At 36.4% G+C, this 17,838-nt stretch overlaps 1 protein-coding gene across 6 annotated transcripts in view; it reads right to left on the bottom strand.

The window, feature by feature from the left end:
• TP63 (tumor protein p63) overlaps positions 1 to 17,838 on the bottom strand; it is a 206,628-nt gene that overhangs the window by 84,637 nt on the left and 104,153 nt on the right. The window contains exon 1 of one of the 6 annotated variants that reach the window (XM_036875284.2): positions 8,765 to 8,935. The exons of the other annotated variants lie outside the window; for them this stretch is intronic. Within the exon in view, the coding sequence (XP_036731179.1) occupies positions 8,765 to 8,806 (42 nt within the window). The 5' untranslated portion in view covers positions 8,807 to 8,935. Of the gene's footprint in view, positions 1 to 8,764; positions 8,936 to 17,838 lie in introns of those variants that run through there. 6 annotated transcript variants of the gene reach the window in all.

Here is a 17,838-nt window from a genome sequence, read left to right as displayed (position 1 = left end):
CAGATAAAATCCTCCCCCATATCTGACGATGATGGAGACACATGCAGGGGACTGAATCAAGGGAACCGTGTGGAAGCAAGTAAACACTTTTAAAAAGTGACTGCAAAGCAAGATAAAATCTAATCCATTCAGTTTTTTCAAAAATCAAACACATTCTCTGTCCTCATGGGTAATCAATTACGTGAGAGCAGCACACACTTCACACTGTTTACCTCTGTGGAGCACAAGTCATTCCATATTCAGGAAACTGCTCTGTCTTTTAAAAACTTTCTTGCCACTTGAAGTATGTTGGAAATAAAACCTGGGCTCATTAAGAAAAAATAAGATTTGCAAGATGTCAAGGAAAACCATACGATTCAGAACATGCAGAAGGAGACAAGGCTGGCACGGCGTGTGTCATCTCTTTGCTTTTTTGCACAGGTCAGTTAAAGAGTCATTTCTGTAAGTATATACAATATGCCTGCTTTGTATCTGAAGATACTCCTCCAAATAACAGCAACAGACACCTGCCTGCATCACACTCAGGGACATGATTGGGTGGCCCTGGTGATGATACAGAGATGAATACCACATATCCTCTGCCTTCCAGGAGTCTTCAATCTAGAGACTGGGAGAAGGCATCTGGGCCACATGGAGAGCAATGAGAACAGAGACGTTCTAAGAGTTCCGGGAAAAGAGGAATTATTCTGTATGGGGGATCTGAGGAATGTTTAAAGGTGAGGTAACCATCCAGCAAAGCCTTAACTGGAAAATATTTGACTGGAAGATAAATAGTTGGTGGGGGTGGTGTTGGAGTACGGAAAGAAGGCCGGAAATGTATCTTCTCTGAAATCTTGCTGTTCTGATTTCCAGCCTTCAAGCACTTTGGGATCAACTATTGAAACAACTTCCCAGGCGTAGGCTCATGGGCTTTCAGCTCCACTCAGAGTTCCCGTTTCTCTCTGTGTATTTCTGTGGAATCCTCAATTTAAGTCTGGTGACAGAATCTCACATGGTCTATTTAAAAGTAATCTAGCCATTCCCCAGACATCTGATGTTGTCCTTTGAGAGGGTAATGGTTTTCCTTTTAATTCTGATTCCATCAATAGAGTGACACTAATCCAGACTGATTTGAGTAAACATGGCATATTCCCTATTGTCTCTGTGATCTGAGAAAAGAATAAACTTGAGAGAGATCATTGCCTGGATTGGAAACGGCCCCTTTGGGTGTTTTGCGCAAGTTTAAAAGGAAAAAGAAAATGCCTGTACAGAGTTCTTTCCAAAAGAAGCTCACTTTGGGGGTGGTAATTCTCATAGGGGTATTATACTAAACTGCACCTATTAGTGGCTTTAGCACCAGTAAGAAAGTAGAACTATTTCTTTTGTAGTGTTTCCAAAAGAGCTGAGGAGAGTGTTTCATAAATTTCTGCCTCTGGCAACTCACCACAGTTTGACTCAAAATTCCCTCTTTTAGCTATTAAAAGTAAATCTTTTTTTCCATTTAAGAAACATAGACAAGATGCACTTCAGATCACAAGTTTTGCATGAGATATCAATTTACACTCTATACACATCGACCAACATTCCAAAAATGTTTTATTCTTGCCAGTTATTCCCTCACCTAGAACCAGCAAGTACTTTATCTCAACATGGAGTTACTGAATTTTAAATTGACAGGTAAATATTATCTGGTGAAGCCACTTCATAATCTGCATGACAATCCAATTTTACTTTGTCTTTGGAAAAGAAATTTAAACACAGTGTATAAACTTAGTCATTGTCAAACATGAAATAAAATTAGAAATAAGAATTTTCCAAGATGTATAGATATAAATAAAGATATATTTTAGAAGATGGAAAGAAATGCTTTTTGAATAAAATAGGTGTGCCGTATTACCAAACCAAATAAGAAAAGCAAATGTGGAGGAATATAAAGTACTGTGTCTAAAAAGGCTTTACAGACACTTCATTTAACTACTTTTCTTTCTGTAACAGAGGTTGTACAGTGATATAGTACCTTGTACAAATTTACCATTTCCCCTAATATCTACAGAGAGTTAAAATCAGGACAATCATATTTCAACATTGGATGTTTTCAAAATCCACTTTATGCTAGTGGAAGATGAGGTTGATAGGCAGAGAAAGGAATGAGATACAAGGTTAGACACCCCCCACCATTTAGCATAAAGCCCAGCTCTCTCATGTACCCACTCCCTCCACCTTTAAATCAAATCACTGAGTTTCCTCTCCCATAAACCTACCCTCAGTCACCCCACTATTATCCCTTTAATTGCCTACATTTTCTTCCTGGGTCAGATGGAAGAAATGAAGGAATTTATAGGAGAGGATGTTAATATAGAAAATATTTCCTCCAATACTTCTGTTCAAATCTTAAATGCAAATGTGTTCCCTTACCCCAAATGAAATTTGGAAAATTTATGGCAAAGGTTTTTAAATTTGAGATATGAAGATTTTTTTGTTTGTTTTTCAATTTGGGGGAGTTGTTTGCTTCTTAAATGGGACATTTGTATTTGTTCTGTTCTATTTCCCAACTGGGATTCTTATCTTGAACACATGTCATACTTGGTATGACATACTCTCTCACATTTCACTCCAGGATCACTATTTGAATTTAGAGCAGTGACCAGAGAAAAAAAGTTTTCTTGTCCTCATTCTAAGATGGTGATTTAATAAATAAGGTTAACCCTAATTTGCATAGAGAATCAATCTGGATTTCTTTCCTAGCTTCGACTAATTTAAAAATGTAATGACCAAGTCCCTGCAAAGGTAAGATCCCTTATCTGTCTCTATAGAGGTCTAAGGAATGGGAAGAGGAAAACCTTCCTTCTCACCCGGGCCATGTAATTATTCAGGCTAATTTTTCTAGTTTCCTGTACGCTGACATTTGTTATTCCTAGAGCATGTAGACAAAGTTTTGAATCTTGAATACCGAACATAGCCCATGCTTTCAAAATATGCATATGGGTTTTCAGCTCTTAGTGAGATAAAAGCCCCTACTATCTTTTGTTGCTGTGGCTATTTTTCCTTGTATTTTTATTACTTTGCTACCTTTACCCCAAGTGATATTCCTCCCTTCCCACCTTGGCTACATTCTGGCCCTCAAACTACGTGAAACATTACTTTCATACTGAATAGTTTGCACCCACTTCACTGTCTTTGAGAGCCCTTTGTGTCTCTCAACACGCTCTGCTTTATGCTGGAGGTATTTAAGAACACCTTATGTCTACTCCAGGATTGTGAATTCTCAGAGGCCAGTCGCTGCAGCTTACTCACTTCTGCTTATCTTCCAGGGCCTAGCACCATGACTGTGCCTAAATAGTTCTCAGTAAGTGTTGGGTTATAAGGAAACGCTTCTTTCCGTGGAGAGATAAGCCAAATGGTTTGGGGCTGGGATATCAAAATCACTGTATATGGTCTTCAGCCAAATTCATATGCCCTTTTCATTTGGGCCAGGGGGTTGGAGGAGAATAATGAAATAAAGAGTGAGTCTTTATTTATAGGGTGACCCATATACTTTGTCTTCTAAGTGGAATCCTTTTGAAAGTGAAAGGGGTGCTATTAAACTTCATTTGAATAACATGCATTAATAAGGACAAACCAAGACCAACTGCAACCAATTCATCAATAGCAGGGCCCACAGCTATTAAATAAAACTGTAGGCAGAGAACATACAAGCATATGAGACTTCACAAACAAGCCATTTCTGGCCTACCAATGGCTACAGAGAAGTGACAGACATTCTTGCAAAACAGGCATCCAATGTGCAATGCAAAGAAATGTGTTTTCATCCTTCTAGGCAGTCATGAGCAAGGCCATTTATGCCCCCCCACCAGGGTGCCTGGCACAGCTCCCATCACAGCCCTCCTCTGTTCAAAGCACTTCCATGGGTTGTCATGGCCACCACAGCCATGCATGAGCCTCCCTATCTTACATCTCTAACTTTATTTCCTAATTCTTCCATACTTCTAATTCCACCTGAAGTATTTGACATTTTGGAGCACACCGGCAGGCTTCACCCTGCCTCTGTGCCTCTTCTGATACTTGTTTCTTCATCTGAAATCCTTCTTCCTTATATTTCTAGGAATTAAAAAGTTCTACCTATCCCTCCAAGTGCAGCTGCATCCTAAATATGCATGTGGACTTTCTTGACCCTCTTGCTTCAAGGTACTCTCTCTTCCTTTGATCCTGTATGGTACCTTGCTCACACCTCTCCTGTGAACTGAAGAGCTGCCTTGTGTTATAACTTCATGTATTCATCCCCACTATGAACTGTAAACCGCTTAATGTAGGAACTGCTTCTCACTCATGTTAATATCCTGTGTACCATCTTATACATAGTTGATGCTCAGTAAACATTTATTTTAAAAGAGTCAGTGAGTCTTTCTTCTACTCTAAGTTTCTCATCTTCTATTTTACTATTCGTGAGTATTGACAAAGTAATTCAAAGGCATAAGTGAAAACTATAAAATGTCTAGAGAAATAGCATATCAATAAACCACATTTCACTTTTTCTTAAGCCTCTAAATTGTGCTAAGATTAGGAATAAGACTTGTAGCTTAACTCTTGGATCATCTGTTTGCCCTGATACTTCAATTTGTTCTCTACCAGAACCCAAATCCACGACCTTACCAGATATCCTTCAGAGGCAACTCAGTCCACTAAACTGTCACTGGGTGCCACTACTACATCAGTCATCTGGCTCTTTTCTAATCTACATTCAAAAGAAAATTCCAAGTTCATTGAGCTTGGAAAAACTTTCATCTTCAAAATGGTAAGACTTTCACGGAAATAACCAAGTTTTTTCACTGAGGTGTCTTTTCGTTATCTGTGTTCATTCTTCCTTATTTGTTGACGTAGAACAATTAGACATGAGCAATGTATACAATAAAGGAAAAAAGTTTCATTTCATGACATTGCCATGAAGAGAGGTCTTTTATCAACACCCCTCTACCTTTCCAGCTCAAGTCCCACCAAAGCAATGATAAGCCCCTCAAAGCAAGCTCAGATTCATTCATAGTAACATATTTTTCAACTGAATGACCCCTATCTTTCCTTGATAAATATAAAATCTCATGACTTCAGATATGTACTCTTTAATAGGAAGGTGATAGAATCTAAATTCTGTATATGCTCACTGTCTAAGAAAAACTTTAGCAGCTTTGCATTCAGGAAACATATGTGTTATGATGAAAGAGTAACCCAGATTTTTTGGTTTTTTTACAGCTAACCAGACATCCATTCATGGTTCCTACTGTCTCCACACCCCGTTGAGGATCATTGCTCTTCTAAAAAACAGCAAACCAACCATGTTTTTCCCTTATCTAGGTGAAGGATAAGTGATTTATTATCATAACTCATTTTTCCAATAGTAGTGAGGGAAGCTATGATCTATGACCTGTGATTTAAGATCTCCTTCTCCTGCTCCCCTCTGGGCTTGAGGGCAACCAGTGGTAAACAGAGCAGTGAATCTACAACCACAGCATGAGCAAGGAACACATCCTGGCTGACACCTGAATTATATCTGCAGCTTCTGCTTTTACCCTACTGTGCTTTTATCCATGGTGCTAAACCTCTAAGATGCACAACATAGGAAAGCTTAAGATAATACATTGACTATTAAGAGAAAAATCATACTCATGGAAAAATATGATTGAGCCCTTGGAAACAGTGTTAGGATAGGAAAGACAATTTCCCTTGACCGTGCAGGCCCAGAGGTCAATTAAATGGCAGTGACATGGACTCTGAGAGCTGACACTACTGCTTCAGCACTTGTTTCCTTGCTCTCAACTAGATTTGCACATCCTTTCTTTACAGAAACTTTTTTGGAGCATTTACTATGAATCACAATAGCCCTTTTTAGAGTGTATTCTATCTTGACATTAAACTGAAAGAGGTTAAGTAAATGGGACTCATTCATACACCTATAGCTCTCTCAACTACAGAAAGAAAAATCATTCACCTCAATTTGTAAAATGAGGTGTTTCAGTATATGAGCCTTGAAGTCCTGTTTAGATCTGAGTACTGTAACCCATTCACCAAAGTACCTTTTCCTCTTCATACAGAACACCAGATGGGGATTGTAATACAAATATCCATTTAATAAAAGTGTCCTTTCAGAGCCTGTCTCTCTCAATCTCTCTCTCTCTCTCTCTCTCTCTCTCTCTCTCTCTCAGTCTCTGTCTCTCACACACACACACACACACACACACACACACACACACACACAGCCCAGCTTGTCAAAAAAGTTGAATGAAAATTTAATCTGTGAAGACTTTCCTTTCTTTTAAGCTTCTCTCTCCAAGTTTCTAGTCTCCCCAAGTCCCAGAGACTGTCACGCAGAGCCGGGCTCTTGCTTGAAGCTGCTCCATTATAACCCAAGGGTGCAGCCTTCAGCGGGGCCTGCTGCATCCTGCCTGTGTTTGCCTCCCTTCCAGACCTTTTCTTGTTCACTCAGAGCTCCCCCAAATCTAGCTCTGCTTGAGGGTAAGAACTATAAAGTTGTGGGGAAGGGAGTACAGAAGGAAGAGTGTTCTTACATTGTTTTGAGTTACCAGGCCAAAGAAGTTACTAACAAATTAAATTTAAAACATTTGAAGTCAAAGAATGGGTTATAGCTCTAAAATAATTTTCACTCTCAATCTGCCCAATTTTTAACAATTCTTGTGTGATAAAGTAGATTGCTGTTTCTGTCCTGACAGTTACTATAAAACATTATCCTAGGGCAAATCTCAAAATGTTAGAACTGTAATAAATTGCATGATTCTCAGGGCCTTGTGGTCCCAGGCATTTAATATACTCAGGTGTAGAACTTCATGTTTACAGAGGACTAGATATTAAAGTAACCCTAAGCAGAAAAGAAAGCTGTTGTTAAGCCACGGCATGTAAAGTAAGCCATGAAAATAACACAATACACACTGGCGAAAGGGGATAAAATTTGAGATGGCAATATACAAAAAGACTTCCATAGGAAGATGGGGAACTTCAGCCATATTTTTTCACAAATCTCTTCCACGTACATGAACAGTATTCCAGGGAAAAACAGGTAACTGCTGTCTCTTGAGCACCTGACCACAAATCTGCCTAATGTTTTGAAAAATGCAAAACCACATAAAGGTATATTCTGTTATCTTAAGGATGCTGTACTCGCACATGTGGCATGACTCTTTTGCCTAGATAAAAGGCAATAATTCCTACAGATGTCTTCTAAGCACAGCATTTATACAGTGTTTTCTTTCCATTCATGAGAAATAACCATTTCTTCCTACTTCACATCAACTTCATAATTTCTTATAGGTATCTTTAAACCAATGCTTGCTTCTACTCCTTTATATTTAGACACATAAGCAGATCTCAAGCCTGCTTGTAAATATGTACTTAGAATAGCTCATGAACAAACAAAAAGTCTGATATGATATAACAGACATCATTTTTTTTAATGATTAAAACTGTACTACATTGGATCAAGTAGAAACAAGATAATCTTAAAAGTTACCTCCATTTTTTTTTTTTTTTTAACTATTTGGTAACATTTTAAGTTACTTTCAATATTAAAGCCAAACAAGAAACTCAAGTTTCTCCACTGGGGACAGGCAAGCCTACACTAATGTTTTAAAGGAAAAGAGGCACTTCCTTTTCCTTCTTTAGATAACTTGATATTTCCCCTGCTATATTGACACAGTTCAGGTGTCTAGACAAGAGTGTGGTCAGTATGACAGCACAGGCCCTTCTCTGTGGCCCTTTAAGAGACTCTTCGTTTTGCCGCCCGCACCAGAGCATTCTGTTTTGATTTTTAAGGAGCCGGGTTTGAGTACTCCAGTCTAATTTCCCAAGCATTCGCCTGCAAGCATTTTCATCTGAAACACTGAACTCGCTCTTTCTACACCGCACCCCACCCCCCCAATCTGATTAGTGTCAACACAGCTGCCCTATTCTGAGGAATGTAAACTAATATTGTTGTCAGACCTCCCTCAACCCTTAGGAAACTTCCTCAAAGCTTTATAGTCTCTTCAGGAGTTTTTTCTTATCCCTTTGCCCAGTGATTCAAGTCCCTGAGACAAACTGGCTGAGGAGAGATCCGAAAGGCAGATCAACAATTCCTTAAATAATATCCTATATAATACTGATTGCCATGCCTGCACATATTAATATTTTAATACTGCATTACTCCAAAATAACTTTGTTATTACACAGCGAAAGTCTGAATCAATCACCAGACAATAGGGTCAATAGTGAAGTCTCCTCAAGATTTGATGGGTCTCTGGATTGACAGAATTCAAAACAAAAATGACTTTAAAAAAAATCTCACCTGATTATTTTGAAAAAAGCTTCATTTGCTTTTAGGATGAAGTCTGGAGACAGAGCTGAGAACTTAACTGAGTTAAGACACAGCCAACTAATTAGTCTTACTGGTACATGAATACCCAACAGAGGAGTCATTTCAATGTATCTAGCAGAATGCGATCTGCTCTCTCAGTCTGTTGTAATAAAAAGTGATTTTATAAACTCCTGAATATTGGATTTCTTTAAATATGTAATGTCACCCAGAAATTTTTCTTCTCCCTTTTCTCCTGTTTCATCTCCTACTTAAGGAAAAAAAATCTTACAGTCACCACAGAAAACATTAACCAAGAAAGGAAGACTCCCATATACAATTTGCAAAAACATTACATTGGGTGACGGAGAACCATAAATATATAAACTTTTATTTAAAAAATAAAAATGTAAAAGCATCCCTAGATAGAGTGCTAAAATCTAAAATCCTTACCTCACTAAATTGAGTCTGGGCATTGTTTTCCAGGTACAACATGTTAGCTGTAAGATTGATCAATGCCGCTGTCCTCTCTTCTGGCTCCAGGATTTTGCCAACCCCCCCACCCCCTCTGAGACCCTTACAACAGGAATCTACTAAGAAGATAACAGAACTCAAGTCCCTCTCTCTCTTTTTCTCTCTGTACATAATTTTAGGTTCCCTAATATATACCCAACTATAGGCATGAGGGGGCGGGACTCTTCTCTTTACCTGTCCAATCCATCAACTTCCACCTGGACACCTCCACTCCAATGGAGAGAGGCCTCTCCCATCTCATTAAGTAGTTAGAATTCCTTATCACCAATCTTTAAAAGCAAAAGAAAGAAAGAGAAAAAAAAAAAAAAAAAGCAGGGGAGAGACAGACAGGTAAAACTTTCCCTTGTCTCTTTCATAAGAAAGTACACTCTCTCCTCAAAAACAAAAGAAAATCTCCCCAAACAAATCACAAACCATACTTCCAGGACTTACAGAAGGCATTCGGAAAGTTATTTTACACTTTGCAACTGAAAGGCAAAACTCCAGGGAAAGCTTTTAGACGATTTTTTGTTTGTTTCTAAACCTAGATGTGGAGTTTCAAGAATGATTACATGAATTTAGAAATTAAGGGGAAAATATTTCCTCAGTATACAAATTAAAATCCACTGTCTAATAAGTAAAAAGTTTTCACCTTATTCTTCCCAGAGAAATGTCAGTGGTTTCATACAAAACTATGCCAACATAAGCCACTGGATTTTTCAGAGCATGTTTCAGTAACAATTTAAATCACTGGACCCGCTAACTTGTAAAAACAAACAAACATCCATATTATGTACAGGAAATAGAAATCCTGGGAAACATGCCCATTTTTTTAAAGCCCTTAAGAAAACAAAAACATAAAAACACTGCTTGTTTCTATGATTTCTTGAGACATGGAATTGACACAACAACTAATCTATGTGATTATTTTATCTATTGTATCTAGTTTTTACTAATATTTAAATTTTTTATAAACAGGTAATAAATTACTAATAGAAATAATACAGCTTAAGGTATGACAGACCAACTACTTTTTGCCTTAAAAAACATATTTACATAAACACATAAGAACATTGAGGTGGGATGATCTGCTCTTGATTACCATAACTTAGTGAAGATGAAATGCACCTTGATGGTTATTTTGTGACTCACTAAAATATTCTCATTACTGCTGAGTATTCTATGTAAATCACTTAGATTTATATCTAAACAACATTCCCTAGACCCCATTTAGGAAGCCAGTTCTCTCTGTCTTGCCTGAAACTTATAAAAAATAGTTTAAAGTGAATATTTAGATTTCTTTTAAAGTTTAAAACATAAGAAGATTAAAGGAAAATTAGAAGCCAGACTAGATTAGTATATAAACCTAGGAATAAATTTTACAAACATATTCATGACTTTGGATTTGCCTCTTTCTTAATTCCTCTTTTCCCATCCACTAAATGTATGCACATAAAGGATGTTGTGATCATTGGAGTGATGCTTATTTTAAAGCCCCCGAATTACCCGTAAAAATGTTTCATTTTTTGCAAAAAATTTCAGTAACATCATTTGATCTCAAGTGTCCAAGAATATGACAACACTTTGTAACACGACAAATTTACATCAGATTTAATGTTCATTTTCACAAAATATTACCTATTACTACTTTAATTAACCAAATGAATGCCAACAAGGAAAAAAATAAAAGCAAAAACAAAAACAAAGCAAAAGTAAATTATTTACAAATACAGTATAATTATTTGTACCATGTATTTAAATTCTATATTCACTGACAGCTTCAGCGGAGAGCAGATGGTTGCTTCCTTCAGCTATACTTTGCTCTAGTGGTTCAAACACTTGGGTGACCCTGAGAATCATTCAGGGTGCTTCTTAAAAATAGATTTCTGAACCTGGCCCCAGATCTACTGAATCATCCTCTCCAAGGATGCGGCCCCTACCTCTTTATTTCATACAGCCCACTGGGCAGTTCTGAATGTATCAGGTTTGGGAATCAATGCTTTAAAGTACATGCCATTAGCACGATTGCCCAGGAAGTCAATACTGGATTCTTTCTTTTATACTCATGCAGTAGTGTAACCATTTGAACCCTGAAATCTAGAGTTTACAAACTCAAATGTTGATGCTGTTCTATCAAAATGTAAACAAAATTTCATTTTTTACAGAGTCAAAATATTGCCCACAAGATCTGAGGACTAAAAAATCAAATTCCATCTATCTACCACCTCAGCCTTCAGTATGATCAACTCTGACTGCGGTCTCTATCTAATGTATCTTCCAAGATTCTGGACAAAATCTAAGACATGTATCTTGCATGAAAGATATGATGTGTCTGCCACAGCTGCTTGGGTGCTTTAAGTAGCTGAGGTGAAAGAGCACTGGACTGGGAGTCAGAAGGCATCAGGAGATAAAGACTTGATTTCCAGCTCTGCCTTGAGCTGCTCTATGCCCTGGAGGCAGCTTACTTAAACACTCTGGATTCAGGCTCCTCATTTATGAAATAAGGGGCAGGACTAAATGATTTCTAAAGACCATTACAAAGAGCGGCCAGACTTCATGAAAGTGATTTAGAGAATTATTCATTTCTCTTATTTTACTTGGATATATTTGCCTCTATTTGCTCATCTCTGAACTATGCAGTTGAAGCTGCTGAGTTGCATAGATATTAAGATGCTTAAATGACATAAAGAAAAAGGTACAATGTATTGGGTGAAAAAAAAAACGTGCTTTTTGGCTTTAAGATCCTCATGATAAAAAAGTAGCTATTGGCTACTAATCCATTTAAATTAAACCTAGCACAAATAATAACATTAAAGAGCTAATTAAAGAACAGCTGATAATGTTTGATTTTAGAATTAGTGAGTACCTGATATAACATGGCATGTTTATGCAGGGGTTTACAGAGAAGCAAACTTTCTCTGCACTTACCACACAACAATGCTTATCTGTGGATCTCAGAGATATAGTAATGTGCATTAATTTTCCTAACAACTTAGTGATATAGGTAAGTGTTACTATCCTCAAATTGCAGATAAATAAATAAACTCAAAGATCTTATGTGGGTTTTCCAAGTCTTCAGCATCAGAATAACTCTATCAACAGCTCCTAACTTTTCATTTTCAGTAGTTTATCTCAGATTATTCGAAACCTCATGGCCTCAATTAGGGGTGAGTATAGCCCACTGGATGAAAAGGCCACTGTCATAAATCCAACGCACTGGGAGCAGAAGTTGACCAACATGTGGGATCAACATGTATGCTTTCCTGAAATTATGCTGTTAACATTTTCTTGACTTTGTTCTTAATGTTGTTTTTGTAGGAGCTCTTTGTATAGTAAAGATATTAACCTCTTATCAAAAGTACTACAAGTATTTTTCTGTCATGTGTCTGAGTGTGTCTAGTCTTTCAAACCTGTATATGGTTTTATGGTTTTTCTTTTTGATTTAAAAGAAATCTAATTTTTTCTATAGCCAAATTTATCATTTTTCCCTTATGACTATTATTTTTCAAACATAGTTTGAAAGGCCTTTCCCAGTTGAACATTAAACAATTATTCAGCGATATTATCATCTCATATTACTATGTTTTTTTTTAATTTCACATATAAATCTTTTAACTCTTTGGAATTTGTGTTAGTATGAGAAACAGATGAAGATACATTCCCTCCCAAATAGATGAATTATCTTCATTATTTCAATGAATAATTTTTTCTTTCTAATTTGATGTGCCATCTTATAATATACTAAGTGTCAGTGGCTCCATTTTATTTCTCTATGTGAGAAAGTGAAGCAAGTTTAGGAATCCTTGCATACAGAAAGTATTTGTTTGAAGTTCCTAATCCATGATAGGTAAGGTTGGGTAGGGAACAACAGGGTACCTATAACATTCTACAAAGTAGAAAACGGAAGCAATTTTGTGTTCTTGGACTATGTCTGTCCCCAGTGGCTGGGGGTGTAGAGGGCAGGGAAATTTTTAGGTTTCACAAAGCCAGGCAATGAAGATTAAGTGTTTTAGTGGGTTCTCTTGTGAAGACCTCAGTTCTATTGAATTGACAGAGAAGTTAGAAGAAGCTTGGGCAAATTTGGCTGGGATTAGGTGGTCATTGTTAAAGTAAACAAAGATTGGTGAACTGTTTTTAAAGTGGCAGTTGATACTCCAAGAAATAATATGTACCTGGTCCTAAACATACCAACCCTTCTAGCTTTAACCAAAAATCTACCTGAATGAGGTAGGGAAATGAATGTCCCCACTTTCTCCCCTCTCCTTTAGAGCTCCCTCAGCATCATTTCATCTTTCCCAAAGAACTCCTCAATATCTGTTGTACTTTCTGCTACATGCTGGTCTCCGCTGGCCATTTCTGCCCCTCTGCTTAATCTGGTCCTTCAGTTTGGAAGGCCTTCATTCCCTCTACCCAATAAATTAAAACATACCAGATTCTTTAAATGCCACCTTCATGAAGATTTCTCAGATCCTCTAGTTCAAGTTCAATCTTCTCTTACTTTATAGGAATGGATATAAGTAATAAAATATTACCTTACAATGCAAAAATGTGTCTCCTTTAGGCTATGGCTATGAACTTTGAGGTTAGAGTACATTTCTGTTCATCATATCACATTGAGTGTCTAAAAGCTTGATAAATTTAAGTGCAGATGAATAGTTTGATTTATAGAGAAGAATTAGAAAAGTCAACAGTAGATCCTTTCCCCAAAGTATTTATTATGTCACAGATGCCTCTCCTTAGAAATCAATGCATGGTATCTAATTAAAATAGAAGAGACAGAAAAAAGATGCTTTTAATCCAAGCACAGTACCTCAAACCTGCAATAATGATTTGTCAAAAGGGAAAATTGTCAGCATGATAAGGCTGCAGTAGTAAAAACTGATTGGTGTTTTACAGAGAATGTGTGAAAGCTAAGAAATGTTGGGACTTTCCAAGCTGCTGTAGTACAAAATCAATTAGATCATTTTAATGCCAGCTACTATAAAGTTAAGGGGTGACTGACAGAACACACTAACTTTCAAGGCTCCCATCTCTCCCAAGTGATTTCTTTCTCCTTTTGCTCCAGATAGGTGAGAAGAATTAACATTTGCAGAAACTAATGAAGGCCAATAAATTACTTGGCCAAATCAATTTTCTCTTTAGTCTTAGGCTAGATTCCAAAGCAAGATATAAAATCACATCTATTTTAGGATCACTAGCTTAGCTCTGAAAAATGAGTGAACTTTATAGGCATAGAAGTGGAAATGAGTTCTGTCCTAAATCTTACAGCTGTATTCAAGCTATAATTTGTTCTTAAAATTTGTAAACCATCAAAAAGAAGGAAAAATGATGGACAGGGTTTTGACTCTCTCTTTGTATTTTTTATGGGCTGGGTACCCTTCAAAGCATTTTATATGTATCAAACTAACTTAATTCTCATAAAACTTTATGATGTAAGAACTGTTATTATTCCTACCTTACAGATGAAGATGAAGACACTGAAATGCAGACAAATATGAAATGGTAAAATCACATTAGAACTTATATATTTGGGTCCCCCAATCCACACACTGTGCTACATGGATAGATTGTACTTTCATATCTTCTCCTACACTTATATGTATCCTACCTTCAATGTCATGTCCATAGCAGTCCTACAGCTCATTTGCCAGATAGCCCACTCTATGATTATACTAATAACAGTATTTTTAACTACTTCTTTAAATTTAAGTTATTTAGATAGTGCCTTAATTTTAAAGGGTTCCAAAACAGTCCAAGTAAATAGCTACACAAATGCACAGAGGTGAGATAATCTCTCCTTGTATTGTCTTTAATTTACATTTAAGCATTTTAGATTATAAAACTAATGTGATCTTTAGAGACAAACCCTGAAAAATTAAAATTAAAATCAAATGTCATTTATAAACACACTACTCAGAGAGTTATTATTAAAAGTTTCTATAGTCTTCATCCTATATTTATGTATGTATTCTGTAAACAAAGTTAGGTTCATATTCTACATATCTTTCTTTAGTTGTCATGAAAATGAATTATGTTTATTTTCCCATGTTAAGCATTCCTACAACTAAAAGTACTGGGTCAAAGATTACGGACTTAAGTTACTTGATAAGTATGGAATCAAGTTATTTTCCAAAAGGAGTTCATCAAATCGCACTTGATTGAGGATAAGCACCATAGTATTAAAGATTATCTTTTCCAAATTTGCAAATGAAAAAGATTTTTATTTTAATTTTAATTTTTATATGAATCCTCTTGATTGTGAATGAGATTAAGTATATTTCAATATGTTTATTAGCCCTTTGCATTTCTTCTTTGAATGGTCTATTAATGTCCTTTGCCTTCCCTTGAATCCCTATCCCATTGGAGTGGTAGTGTTTCCCTTCTTAATAAAGATATTAACCTTTTGACATATTTGTCAGAGATTTCCAATTTTCTTTGCTTTTCAGTGTTTATAGATATTGAAATAAAAACCCTGATTGCTTTATTACGTACAAATGACCTGAGTCATTCATCCTGGAACCTAGAGGTAATCACTATTAAAAATTTTGGCATATTCTCTTCCAAAGAGCCATATTTCACACAATTCTGAGCATAGGATAGTGTATATTTAAGATATATTTTATTAAATATGTATATATGTGTTGTCTGTATAAATACATGCATATGTCTATTTTAAAAATTAAACAGTATGGGTGCATACTCAAGTCATTACATGTATTTTTTTTAATGCTGTATTTTTAGCTTGCTACATAGTCTAATTGAATGAATGTAGCCATTTTCCATTAATTGGACATTCAATTTGCTTCTATTTTTTAACACTATTATCTTAAAGCAAAAAATATTACACTATTCACTAAAGAATATTACTAGAAACTGAATCATTCAATTAAAATATTAAAATATTTTAATGGTCAATAGATACATTCATCAGTTTCTGGATATTATGCCAGTTTGTGTTTAGACCAACAATGTAAAACAGCTCATACTACCTCAGAATCATTAGCAGCTACTATTATTTAAACTATTTTTAATATTTTAGAGTAAAAATGCAAAAAACAAAATGAACTTCCTCCTATGCTATTATATATTATTCATTAAAATGAACATACTCATCTTCATCCCTATTGAGTGGTCTCTTTGGAAAGAGCAGGTTTTTAAGCCAAACCAACTTATGCTTAACTACTGGTGTATATTCACCATATTCTTACATATTCTTCTAACCATAATCTATAAAATCAAAACATCACCCCGTATTATAACACTTAACTTTCTAACCAACCTTATAGCAGTAATTAGTTTATGATAGGTTCTAAATAGATTTCAGTACTCATGTATTTTATATATTTATTCATAGCTGTAGTTTTGTACATGGCTACTAAATATATTTTATAAATTCTTATTTTTCAATCACCATATTTCCTACTGTTTCAATAGATAATCTGATGAAAACTATTTAATTCCTTTCTTTTCAATTTACTGCCATATCCTCCAAATGGCTGCTGCCACAGGAAGTGGTCATGGATGATACAGTCAATAGCCAGCTCGGAATAGTGGAAAGAGCACTGGAAGAAGACTTCTGGGGTTCAGGTCTCAGTTCTTTGATGTTAAGTTAGTTTATTTTGTTGAATGGACAGATAACAAATATTTTCACTCATAACACACCACAGTTCCTCTGGTCCCATATGGGGATATATTCCAATACAACATCAGCTTTTAAATAATTTACTTTAAAAACCATAGGAAAATCAACCCATCTTGTCTTTCAGGATCAAGCATGAAAAGGTATCATCCCGAAGGTCATGGACTTAGGCTTAAGTTCTGGTTCTGCTGGGAAATTGATAATGTTACCTAAAGCAGACATGTTGTCTGGTCCTCCAGTTTTCCCATCTATTCATTGGACTATGTTTTCTTGCATATTTGGCATCCTTTACTACTGTGACTCTAGTCTCCCTGGAGTTCTTATTTGCCTATTTAACCATGATCTGAATTCTACTACTGATGAAGACAGACAACTTCCCTGTCAACTTTATATCTCATATCTTTTCCTTGTGGGATTTCCTTTCTAAAGAGCCTGTGAGGCAGATGATCATACAGACCAGTTGATTTCTACCAATCTTCCAGCCATGGAGATTTTAGGCCTCACTTTTAGCTCTTCAGTTTTTCTCTTCTCAGCAGGAATAATAGGTTGGGCAGAGGATGCCTCATTCGCCCTGAAGGCTGTATTTTGAGGCAACTCAGCTTTCTTTCTTGCGTAAATCCTCTCCACCTTTTCCAAGAAAAAAAAAAAATCCCTAGGCAAAATAAAAAGGAGGTGTATCTACTTCAGAGTCCTGGATGAATGCCAGGGAAAAATCATATTTTGCCTGTTTTAATTTGGACTCTTAGAGAGTTCCAATGTCCTGTGGTTTAACTCACTGGTCTACACTCACCTTCAGTTATAGGATATGTGACCAATGATAAACAAAGTATAGCTCCAGGAAACAGGATGGAGAAGTCAGGGGTTTGTCACTTTGGGAAAACTTCAATTATCCCATCTGTGAATCTTCTCCCAATACACACACTACCTTTGCATTAGGGACTGTAAGGATTGTACTGAACTATTCTGGGAGTGTGTGTGTGCGTATGCCATTTTTGTACCCTGTGAGCTGCTACTTAACTTTGAAGTAGTTATTTAGCTTCTCTTTCTCAGTCCCCTACAAGTACAACGAAGTGTTGGCCAATTCCCGTGGGATTTCTAAGGTCCTTTCTCAGCCTGACATTCTCATATTCTTCATACATTTCTAAGGGACACTACTCTCTGTGCAACTGTTTCCATAGTATGTGTTTGGGTAGAAAACAGCCCTTTACCACAAAATGCCACGTGAAACGAGGAAAGACATATTTAAAAAAGGAAGTCAAAATGATCAGCAAAAAGACTGCAGCCTTAGCTGGATCCAAAGTAACTGACATCGCTACTGCCTCCTGCAGAGTGGGGCAAGTAATTTAGGTATTACAGACCGGTGGGTTTCAGAACT

This window comes from Manis pentadactyla, chromosome 1, assembly GCF_030020395.1.
Source record: "Manis pentadactyla isolate mManPen7 chromosome 1, mManPen7.hap1, whole genome shotgun sequence".
Taxonomy (NCBI): domain Eukaryota; kingdom Metazoa; phylum Chordata; class Mammalia; order Pholidota; family Manidae; genus Manis; species Manis pentadactyla.
This window is presented reverse-complemented; position numbering and strand designations above follow the sequence as displayed.